Genomic DNA, 12,187 nt, shown 5'->3' with positions numbered 1-12,187 from the left:
GGCGGTGGCTGTGCAATGGACTGAGGCTTTCAAATGAGTCTGGGGAATTCAGACGCTCCAAGGGGATTATAGACTGCCCTGAATGCTCAGGAATTGTGCTTTAACTTTACATTTCTTTATCAACTGTTGCAATGTATCAGCAACTTTTCTACCCGGATGCATGTGTTGGCGTGGTTTTGTATTTTCTTTTTAAGTGTTTACACCCACAGAATGGAAGAAAACCTACACACTGGTTGCATCAGACAGAAATGAAGATTTATTAGTGACAATTTCCTGACACAGAGCAAGCCAAGTGACAAACAGGTTGAATCTGTAAAGCAAGCAGCTCAAGTGCCAGCGATCGAAGCCACAAAGCATTGCAGGCAGAAGCAGCATGCAGCTGGTGAGGGTGCCTTGGGTAGATGGCATCAGCAGAGCTGAGGAGCTGCTGAAAGCGTCTATCTTTCCTTGGGAGCATGGGGAATGCGAAGAATTTGGGTTGATTTGTGTTTGGAAGGTCTTGCACTGCAGGGTCCTCAGTGTACATCCTTAGTCAAAAGATTTTCTTCCGTACCCTGTTTAGACATAAAGAAAACAGTGATTTCTTCAGTACTGGCATTGAATCTCTGAGGCAGAAAGCAGCGTGATTATGTGATAGGTGAACATGAGCATTCCAAAAGCAGAAAGGAAAACTTCAGCGTGGTACAGAGCAGTGGCATTTACAAGGTTCTGCAAAGAACGAGATGAAGAAAACTGGCTGGGGTTTATCTACATGACTAGCTGATATCAGCCACAAAATTGCATAGAAATTGAATATGTGTTTCTTAAGTGGAGTTGATCCTTTGCACACAACAGGAAAGAAGTTTTAATAAAAGTAAATCTAACACTTTCCAGAAATGTTAGTTTATCCTCAGTGCTGTTTATTGCCAGAAGAGAATGTTAGTGGTGTATAAATCAGTAAAGATGGGGCTGTTGTGCCCATCCAGCAGTTCTCACCTTGGCTTTCACCACCGCTCCTGCAGGACTGGGACTGGGAAGATGAAGAGTAGGAGTGGGAACTGCTGACACCTCCTGACATCCTTCCTCCTCCTCCTCCTCCTCCTCCCATGCATCCACCTCCGCTTCCCCCTCCTATTACTCCTCCGCCACTTCCTCCTCCCATTCCTCCACTTCCTCCTCCCATTCCTCCTCCCATGCTGCCAGAGGAAATGCCACCACCATATCCACCACTCATTCCACCACCTCCTCCTCCTCTTCCTCCTCCAGAAGAATAGCCACCCCCTCCCATTCTACCACCTCCCATGCCTCCTCCCATGCCTCCTGATGGGACTCTGCAAAGAGAGAGAAAGGAAAAAAGAGTCAATCAAATGCATGTGATCTCAGAAGAAAACCTGTCTACAGACACTGTGTGGAAGCCTGCACTTCTCATGTCTGTACTTCTCCTTTTTAGCAACAACTGATGTACAGGCATAAGGGAAACCAAAGTGGCTTGAACTTTTGGACAATTGCACACTGAGACTTTTAGAAAAGGCTGGGAAACTACGGTCATTTTTCTGCTTGCAGTCTTTTCCAAGGTGACTTCTGTCTGTTCAATTCCTGGCCATTTCTGGGACCAGGGAAAAGGTAATGCTCTGTACGTGGGTTTCCCTGTCCAGCCCCAAATTGGTAGTGCAAATCTTTGCATAAATTTTTCCTCACATGATTTATATTCTGAACGGGTTTGCCAAGAAAAGTATAGTACCTCAAAGCTGGGAGGCAATCGGTCAAGATGGCTGAATTAGCCTAATCTCAGTACCAAATCCATTTTGCAAATCTACACTGTTAATTTCCTGTCTTTGTGAGTAATCTGGCAACCCAGGCTTTCACCCAGTGCTGAGGTCTTTTGTCCATTTACGTACACGATGTCGTGCTGTCCCTCCTCCAGCAGTGCCCGGTACTGAGCGATCTCCTGCTCCAGGCGGGTCTTGATGCCCAGCAGCATCTTGTACTCCTGGTTCTGGCTCTCCATCTCACAGCGGATGCTGGCCAGCTCCTCCTCCAGGGGCCCGATCATGGCCTGGATCTGCTGCAGCTGCAGGTTATAGCGACGCTCTGTGTCCTCCAGGTTGGACTGCAAAGAGTCGATCTGCAGATGGAAAACAACATACGGTGTTGATGGGAACGTGGCAAGTTTAACTGAATTTTGTGGAGGAAATGGAGATCTTCACAAACCAGACAAAAAGCCTATCTTTGAAGATAAGTAATCCAACATCCCGTTCTCTACAGGTGGAGCCCTTTCTAGGTGTAACCACTCTTTCATTCCAGTGACACCTACAGCCTGTGTCACAGGCGAAGCAGAAGCAAATGCCTTTCCTTACCATGCTGATTTGCGACTGCAGCTCGATTTCCAGGCTTTGATATTCCCGTCTCAGCTCAGAGATCTGTTGGTTGCTTGATTGTATCTCCTGGCCACTTGAGTGGACTTGTTGATTAACTTCCTCCATCTGAAAAATTCACATGCAAAATTGAGGCATTTTTTTCTAATAAAAATTGTGGGTTATTATAAAAGCATTGAGAAAGAAATTAATAAGAATAAAGAAAGATGTAATGTGGACTGACTGTGTATTTCTCACATGCCACCCTGCTCACTCTGTGGGATCCACCCTGGTACTGGAACACAGAGACTGTGTGCTTTACCCGTAACTGTGATGCTCCAGAACTGAGCTGTTACAGTAAATGCTTAAAGTAATTTAATGTCCCTTAAATAATACATCTTAAGTTGCCTTTCCTTTGCTGGATGTAGATAGGTCCAGTTCTTTGTGAAAGATTGAGTAACCAAAACCCCCCTGTGCCTTACCTTGGTTTCATACCAGCTTTCCACCTCTCTCCGGTTGTTGTCAATAAGCCGTTCGTATTCACAACGCATTTCATTTAATTTTTCCATCAAGTTAATACCAGGGGTAGCGTTCACCTCCACGCTGACATCGCCACTGGATTGTGTTTGCAGTCCTCTCATTTCCTGAAAAAAAAAACCAGCACAATAAATCCCCACTTGGTTCTCAAAGGATTAAGGTATGGAGAAATGTCATCATTTCAAATGAAGGAAAAGAAAGGGACACAAGTCCTCACACAGCCACATCGCTCCTGCAAAGGGGCCTCGTCTGCCCCTGTCATGACAGGGACCAATCCTGCCATTCCTGAGCCAAACTTTACAGTGAACAGCAGCCAGGCACCACACACTGACCCTGACATTTTCTCCTCGGGCTCATGAGGACTTCTGGGCAGCGTGCTCTTTGTGAAAATCCTTTCACACCTTTTTCTTCCCAAAGGGAAAAATCATTGCAGACAGTAGAAATATTTTCTTTTGACTCCTCCATCTATTCTATCCATTTTTCCTTCCATGGGTTAAGCAACAAACTTGTTCCTTTTACTGAAAGCCATTCATTTCCCTGAGCCCGTTTTGCCACATGTTGACCCGGGTGTCTCGCTACACCAACTGTGGGCAACTATGGATACCGCGTCCTGAAAATCAAAGCCACGTTGTGCCAGGCTGTGGTCAAAGCCAGCGGCCAATATCTGGTAACTGCTAGTGGACAAAATCCACAGGATATTCTCTGAGTGTTGAGTTTTCATTAGTTATGATTTTAAAGTGTGGAGAAACTTACGTCTTCATGGTTCTTCTTAAGATAGATCAGTTCCTCTTTCAGGGATTCAAACTGTGTCTCCAAGTCAGATCTGGCCAGAGTCAGCTGGTCCAAAAGTGGACGTAGTCCATTGATGTCACTTGCCACGCTCTGGTGGAGAGTGTATTCAGTTTCGTACCTGCACGACAGACAAGAGAGACAATAGAAGTGCTGCCAGACCTCTTTGATTCAGTTATGAACAGTTCCCACAGGACATCTTCGGTCTTTAATCCCATTGCTCAGTTCTTAAAAGAAAGGACCTATTTCCATTTCTATCTCCCAACAGGATTGTTTGATTTCAGTAGAATTTGTGAGATTTATACAATGAGGATTATGCTTATAAATCTACATAGAAGGATGGAGAAACTTAGATGTAGTCCTTTAAATGGCACTCTTCAATAACTTCTCTGGAGAAAAAGAATAGTGAAAAACGAACCAAACCATTCTCAGAATGCTTTTCCCTACAGTGACTTATTCTGTCACTGGACCAAGAGACTGCCCAGGTCAATGCTATATGAGCTCAGGGACAGAGAGAAGAGAGGTGGAGTGGGACAGGGAGGGAAAACTCACTTCAGCCTGAAGTCATCCACGGTCATCCTGGTGTTGTCGATGTCGAGAAGGGTCTTGTTCAGGTCCACGTTTGCCCCCACAATCTGAAAGAGAGAGGCAGGTGTTATTCGATCGGCTGTGTTTCCAGTCTGTACACAGACAAAGGGCAGGAATGCCCATGCAGAAACCATTTCCCAGTATTTTCTGGTCATGTCAAGCCTGACCAGTGCTGCAGGAGCTGTACAGAGAGAAGAGTTTATTGCTTCCAGGGAAAAGAGAGTGCCTTCGCTGTCAATTTTGGTTTACAAATATCCATTAAAAACATAGTAAGTTGGCAAGAATAACTAAATAAAGTCCTCATATTCCAAAATCAGTGGGAAAACGTAATTCCCATTGCATTTGTCAACAACCACATTCATGGAGGAGATATGGGACCATGAAATGGCTGGGGGTGAGGTTAGACTGAATGCACATTTTGGCTCATCTCAAATATTCACAAAAAGATGCAATCACTATTGCCTGTGGTAGCAAAACATAAGCAAGCAATGGTTATATCTCCCGTTGGAGAACGTGAGGAGCTGACAGGCTGGAGCACAGCACTGACGGGAGCACTGGACAGCCCCATAACGGCTGCACCAACACAGTCTGCCCTTGCACCGCACAGCCCCTGCACTGGTACAAGAGTGCTAGGACACGCGCCTCGCCTGTGGCAGAGGACAGGCGGCATTTGGGCTGTGCCGCCGCGCTCTCTGCAGTGACGAAGGGAAGGCGCTGCCCCAAACGGGGCTCCTGTGCTGCAGGAGGCCAGTGCCGCTCGAATGGGAAGCTGTTCAGAGTCAGACAAATGACATCGTACCTGGTTCTGCAGCTCTTCAATGGTTCTGTAGTATTGGCTGTAGTCCCTGGTACCGCTGGGACCTTGGTTTTTGTACCATTCCCTGATCATATGTTCCAGTTGAGCATTTTCTTCCTCCAAGTGTCGCACTTTATCCAAGTAAGAAGCCAGGCGATCGTTAAGGTTCTGCATGGTCAACTTCTCATTTGTGGAGAGCAAGCCACCATCTTCACCAAATCCCATTCCACCAAAGCTGCCACCACCAAAGCCACCACTACCTGTGAAGCCGCTAAATCCACCTCCACTGTATCCACCGCCGCCAAAGCTACCTCCACCGAGGCCAGCTCCATAACCACCTCCCATTCCCCCGTAGCCACCCCCTCCTGATCCAAATCCTCCTCCCATACTGCCACAGCCCATTCCTCCTCCGTAGCTACCACCGCTCATTCTCCCACCATAGCTACTGCGGCTAATCCTGCCACAGCTGCCGCTGCTGAAGCCCCCGCCATAGCTGCTCCTGGAAATGCCTCCACCAAAGCTTCTCCCCGAAAAACCTCCACCTCCTCCAGAAGAGGTGTATCTCCTAGAGGACATGGAGGAGTATCCGCCAGACCTGCGCCCTCCACAGCTGCTGCCTCCTCCACCACCTCCGCCACCACATCCTCCACCACCACCACCACCACCTCCACTGCTAATTCTAATGGCGCTCGATGAAGATTTAGTGCCACAGCTCATGGTGACAGCAGGTCGGAGTCTAACCACAATCCCAAATCGAGGTGCACAGCCTGATAAGAGTCAGGACTGCAGGTTTTCACCCCCAGCTCTCTCTATTTAAACCTTTGACAGTGGGTGTCACCATCAGGGAGTTCCCTTCTCCCAGGGCATTTACCAACCTGGTTGTTTGTGCCAAGAATAATTTGCTGAACAATATTTTTGTGCTGATATCTCCTGCGATCTAACCCATCGTTGGGTTTATGGTGTTTGTTTAAGACCAAGCATTTCACTACTTTTGGGTGGCATTCTTCTCATTGAGCCGTTTCTGGAGCAGGCAGTCGTGTGCCTCCTACAGCCTGGCTCTGCTTTAGCCAGTTGAGGATCCTGTTGGAGCGGGTGTTGAGATCAAGTGCACCCGATGGGACTACACGGAGACTTTTTGTTCTGAGTTCTCACCTAAAAGAAATAAGATGAGGCCCACATCACACATTAGACTCTGCATTTAGTTCTTCAATTATTAATGTTCTTTCTTGGCTCAGATTTTTCTAGCTGCTGTTTTCAAAGGCTGCCGTTCTCTTTCGCGCTTTCATATTTTGTGCATTTAAGATCTACACTGCTTGTGTTCTTTTTCTCACTATACATGATAGCACAAGAGTTTAATTAATAGAACTAGAATAGAATATGGGAAGCCTATTTCAGGCAACGCAGTTGGATTCTTCTTTAAAAATCAAAATCCTCCCTTTGTGAAGAAAGTGATTACACAGCACACTGCGTAGCTCAGTCCTAGAAATCAAAGAGAAAAAAAGTGCTGGGTTTTTTCCGCCAGAGAGCTGTTGATCTAAAAGAGTAGGAAGATTAAGGATAATTTAATTGCATTATACAGTCAATTGTAGCACAGTTAGAAGTTCTATTAATGCAGACAATGACCTGTAAACTACTGTGTGGGAAGAGCTGTTACGGTTTAATCTAAAACTCCTCATTCTCTCTTTCGTTAGTGTCATATAGCAGTTGATAGAGTAATTGTATTTAGTGCTCTTACTGCAGGGATCCTTGAGACTCTAAAATGTATCCTGAGAGAAATGTTGCAAGGCTTTTACACAAATCAGTGGAAATCAGACTGCTGAGGCCACAAAAGAAACGACACAGACTGCAGTCTTGCGCTGTTTGCCCAAGATGGACTGGCAGTGGTTTTCATCCTCTGTCGTTAGATCGGTGCTAAAGCAGAGCGTCTGGGGATGTGTCTGAAAAACCCCTGAGAAGTTTGGGCACCCAGTGCTGAGGGATTCCAGGAGACTTTCACACACAGAAATACACTGGTGTTCAATGTGTCAGCTCCGTCTTGAGGAAAAGTCAATATTCTGGTTCAGATGCAGAGTCTCTGCTCCTCAGCATCCACCCAGCTCTGTGCTCACACTGCAAGCTTTAATGAGACATTTACATCTTATTTTCTAATACAGTACAGATTTCTTTCATGCAGACAGCTGGTCCCTGCTGCTTAATTGCAACCCAAAGCAAAGCCATCAGCATTGGTGTGTGGCTGTGGAGGGACCCCAGGCTGTCACCACATGCTGGGCAGACAGTGTGCCCTTTTCCAGTGACACTTTGGTTCTGTGCCACTGGAATCTCTCCATTGCTTTTCATCCCCATGGGTCACTGCCCCGTGACACCTGTGAGGTATTTGGGAAATGCAGCAGTTGTGTGGTATCTGAAATGCAGCAACTGTGAGGTGTTTGGGAAATGCAGTGATCTCCCCCTGAAGCTGAGGTGCTGAATGAAGCAGAGCACAGCTGGGCACTGGTCCTTCTACAAACTGTACTTCTGCTGCTTAACTTCAGGTGTTTTTCACGTTAAATTAAGGATTATTTAACCTTTTCTGATTGAATCCCTTGCCCCATCCTTCGTGCTCCATTTTTGCCAGCATTGCTTTATTGCTGCTTGTGCAATCTCTTTCAAAAGCTCTCTGATTTTATCTTGCCATTTGATATACTCAATGGCTCAACGATGATGAAAGACCTCAAGTAGTGTGATGATGGGATAATTTTGCCTTGATCCGCAGCTGGAGGATGGTGGTGTCACCTCGGCAGTGTAAACAGTTTCTGGCTTCTGCATGTTCAGTTACTGGTGCTGAAAGACGTCCTTATGTCCTTTACTGTGTGCAGAATGCTTTTCTTTTTAGCGTAGTTTTGTCTTTATATCTGGGTAAAGTCGCTGTGGTCAATGGGGCCCTTTTTCACAAGTTCCACTGTGGTAAGTAGAACATCTAACAACATTTGAATTTCCATCAGTCATTCCCGTGATATTCCCTACAAATGCTTTGCATAGACAAGCTAGAACAATCTATGGGTTTGTCAGTGAGCAAAAAATTCCCTGGAATTATTAAAACGAAGTAAAACATTTGCCAAAAGAGTCTCTTGATCTGTCTAAGTACTTTCTGAGGACCTACATTGATTCCTGTTTTATCTATAGGTTGTCTCTCTCTCTGTGTACTTGTTCACAGCAGGGACTTGTCCATACTGGGGGGTTCTGCTGCTGGGGACATATCTCAGTGTATGCTTGGAAAATGCCGTCAAAAATAAAAGCAATGAAAGAAAAGAGTCAAGCTACTGATGGTGGAGAACTTCAGCTCAACATTTCATTGTAGTTCTGTGTTATTACCACTACTTACACATGAAGGAGGAACACAAATAAAAGGTTTTGCCTTTAGATCTTGGGTAGCTTTGAAGTCGAGCTCCCAGGATGTTCCTCTTTTGTCTTTAGTGTTGCTATTATTTCATTTTTGTTACTGTTTCAATCTTAGTGCTTTTTGTTGAAATCCTGTTGGCTGTTAGGATGTGCTGTGTTCTTAACAGCTGAAAATGTGCCCTTGTGGTATTTTTTCTTTCACAGTCACCATGTTCTCAAAAATGTAGTATGTCCCTTTGGACTGTAACACGGAGGTACCTGGAAAATGCAGGTGAACTGTGAGTACTTCATCCTCGTGTAAAGTTGCATACATTGAATTCCCTCCTGGCGTATTTTAATGTATTGATTATTAAACATTTAACTGTGCAAATATTTACAGGGCAGAGAAGGTCCATTCTGTGGACAGGAAGAATTTTTCCTTTCCAGGCTCATTTAAAGAGCCTTCAGAAATGCTTGTTCTCTGATGCTTTTGCTAATAAGTTATATAGATGATGTAAAGTTTATAGTTAACAGAGTTACTTACAAGGAAGTGGCAATTTAGGACTTTTTCTCGTCTCTTTCCTACATATGATGCCCAGTTTGTGTGGATACACCATCCAGTTTGCTACCTAAGGGGACTGTTTCCAAAGCAGCCCCAAACAAGGACGTTTCTTAGTACAGGCACCAGCACTGCTCAGTGTTTGGACACTGCTGCTGCTCTTGTCAGGCCCAGTACATCCTCGGCTGGGGCACAGCCGACTGCTGCACCTGCTGTGACTGCTTTCCTGTTAACTCCGTGATCTGTGTCAAGATGTGAGTGCCTGGCATCAAAGTGGAGACAAACTCCGTTCACAGCCAGGCTGTGTTTTGGCAGGACGGGAAGCAGGGAGCTTGCCTGTGCAGTTTAACACCGCTGGCAGCCTCCTCACAAATGCGTTTGTGCAGGGTAACTTGGATCTTGCACGTGAGCAGGTTGATGGGAAGAGTGCCTGCTGCTCGGATCCCAGATCTGTGGTTAAACACCCACTGGGGCAGGAGTTGTGAATCGGAGCTCTGCACTTCAGCCCAAGCGTAGCTAAATCCCATTTCTGCCTCCTGCCTTTGGGGGATTTGGCCCCTGTATCCCTGTCCATATAGAGAACTATTGCCACAAAAAAGCCCCCGCACTCTAAGCAATGACTGCCCATGCAGCCTGTGTTACCCCTCACGAAAGTGCAGAAAAGCCACTGGGACATTCCTGTGGGATGAGTGGGATCTACAAAGGTTTTCCATTTCTTCCTTCCCCCAGCAGTGCGGTGAAACAGTGAACTTTGCTGTGTTAACTCTGTAACCCGTGAATGCAGCCCATGCAGCAGTGGACAATTCACAGGGCTGACAGTTGGTGCTCACCAAAAGAGAGATCAGCAGAATGTACACATAGGCAGTTTTGAAACTGCATCTGTGTCTTCAGATGGAGAAATGAGTTGCTCTGGGAGTGCTGAAGCCAAACACACAGGAGTGTGTGCACACATTTATTTTTGCCCAAGGCCGCTCTGGAGGTCTTGTTTCAACACGCACCACAATTTTCTTCTCAGAGCACTTATAGGAACACCAGATAAGTATCCGAATTGCAACATTATGTGCTCATAAAATTAAAGCTTATTATGCAGATTAATGCCTAACAAAATGCATGCAAATAAAAAGAGCAAGGTTCTCCTCGCTGCTCTCAGTATCGCTGGAGTCCCACTCCAGGCATGCCCTATGCTTTGACACTGACACTACAGCATCCGCATTTCTTGCCCCTGCTTTGCAGTAGTTTGGGTTTTCTAGCTCAGTTCCTCCACCCAAGTTGTTTTGCGTTGTTGTTATTACAACGTGTTCTCTCAGTGAGCAAGTGCTAGGGATGGCCTGGGTGCAGATGTTGTAGATACCAACTGGAAAAGGGAAAGCAGACTTACACTGGCATTTTCTTCCAGGGTATGGTAAGAAACAGTCTAAATTCAGGCTTCTTTTGGTCTGTAGTGAGCACGATAGCCATGGCTAATAGGTATTTTTTTAAGTTTATTGGTGGCTTGTATTTATTTTGTCACCTACTGTAACAGAGAGCAAATAAACTTTATTATGAAGCTTATCTGGGTTATAGATGCAGACTCATTAGGTGCAAGGAACGTTGTAAGAGTACCTTGTTGAGAAAGGTACCGATCTTCGGTAAAGAAGAAGACAGTGTGACCAATGCTGGGTAGTAAAAGTAGTAATAGTAATGTTGTATTGTTTATCCTGACTGCTCAGCAATGTTTCCTTATTTCTATGGGTGATGAGAACGTGTCAGTGTACGGGTGTACATCGGCAGCGGGGTTGCACAGCCCATTGCACCACACCACATTCCCGTGTCTGCGCTGCAGTGCGGAGCTGCCCACGGCCATGGGGATTCTGCTTCCCACACCTCAAATTCCCCGAGTTTCTGCTTTGCTCTCATGAGGACTTGTTTCAGGGGAATGTCTTCGGCAGGGCTGGATGTGTAGCTGGTAGATAATTGGATAACTGGCAGTAAAAATACTGAAAGGAAGTTACATGTTTGGAAAGAAGTACAGGATCAAGAAGCGCCAGGGATCAGTGGTCCCCAGAGCTGCTACGATGGGGCAGGGCAGCCCCGGCACAGGCTGCTCCTCCAAGCAAACCCTATCTGAGCTCCTCAGGAGCCTCCTGGGTGCTGCTGTCAGGTGTGAGTTGATTCTGCAAGGGTTATATAAAAATGATGGTGATTTTGCAGTAGGAGCGAGATGGGGGTATCCTTGCAAACGTCATCAGCTGCCCCTTTCCTTGCCAGCTCAGTGGCATCAGTGCATGCTGATGGATCCCGCAGTCCTTCACGAAGATCCACCACTTCCTCAGGCCCCTTTAGAGACACTGGGCAGAAAAGAAAACATTCTTGTTTTTTCTTTTCAACCCCAACCACACTGACTGGGAGCCTGGCGTAAGGCAGTGCAGTGAATCACTGGCACAGATCTGCCTGCGATCGGGCGCTCAGGACGCCCGTTCCCACGGTCTCCCACTCAGCCGGTGTTTCTCAACCTTCCCCAGTGGGTGATGCCTTCCCAGAGTGAAAAACAAAACTCGTGGCTGTCAAACAGAGAAACTGCCAGCAGTGATACTGCTCTCTGGTTCCCTTTGCTCGTGTCTGAGGAGATGAGTTGGGAAATGCGGGATGGAGGATGCAGCGGTGCCTGGGTGTTCTCTGTGAGCCCTGCAGTTCCTCTCCAGGGCAGCTCCCCACTGGGCTCCTTTCAGCCGTTCAGCCCAGGGCAGTGCTGACACAGACCCCACACTTCCATTGCTCTCCTGGGATGGAGAACGCAGGGAGGGACAGGGAACGGGCAGAGAAACTGTGGGAAACGTGGCTGTCGTTAACACCCAGAGACAAATTCAGTCCTTGTTTCAGGGCATTTGCACCCTTATCACTGTGAGCACCCCTCTACCCTGTCATCTGTAGGCAACCCCTGAAATGGGATTGTGAATCATTTCTCTTGGATATCTTTTGTTTTCCTCTCAATCTGCCACTGGGTTTTGTAAAATCACGTCCTAAATATGAATAATTTGCCAGTCGTCTTTGTAAAATGTGTCTGTCCGTACTTAGGCATGAGAAATGCAAAACTAATCCATGAATTCCTTCTGTAAGACCAAATGTGTGCAATTTGGTTCATTCCCCACCTTTATGAATTTATTTTACAGTACACATGACTGCTGTCACAGATTATTTTGATGTTTTTATAAGAGGCTTTGTAAGGAACAGTCAGTTCCTCAAACCCAC

General features: G+C 46.3%; 1 protein-coding gene across 1 annotated transcript; it reads right to left on the bottom strand.

Moving 5' to 3' along the window:
• Positions 1-528: 528 nt before the first annotated feature.
• LOC104541436 (keratin, type I cytoskeletal 14-like) lies at positions 529-5,760 on the bottom strand. The gene is made up of 8 exons (XM_010185496.1): positions 5,047-5,760; positions 4,212-4,294; positions 3,624-3,780; positions 2,816-2,977; positions 2,337-2,462; positions 1,878-2,104; positions 976-1,310; positions 529-554 (listed from the first exon to the last, which is right to left on the bottom strand). The coding sequence occupies exons 1-8, from the start codon at positions 5,758-5,760 to the stop codon at positions 529-531; spliced, it is 1,830 nt and encodes a 609-aa protein (XP_010183798.1).
• Between the last annotated feature and the right edge of the window lie 6,427 nt (positions 5,761-12,187).

The sequence above is a fragment of the Mesitornis unicolor genome, unplaced genomic scaffold, assembly GCF_000695765.1.
Source record: "Mesitornis unicolor isolate BGI_N332 unplaced genomic scaffold, ASM69576v1 scaffold12995, whole genome shotgun sequence".
NCBI classification, from domain to species: domain Eukaryota; kingdom Metazoa; phylum Chordata; class Aves; order Mesitornithiformes; family Mesitornithidae; genus Mesitornis; species Mesitornis unicolor.
The sequence above is the reverse complement of the archived record's forward strand: the minus strand, read 5'-3'. Positions and strand labels throughout refer to the sequence as shown.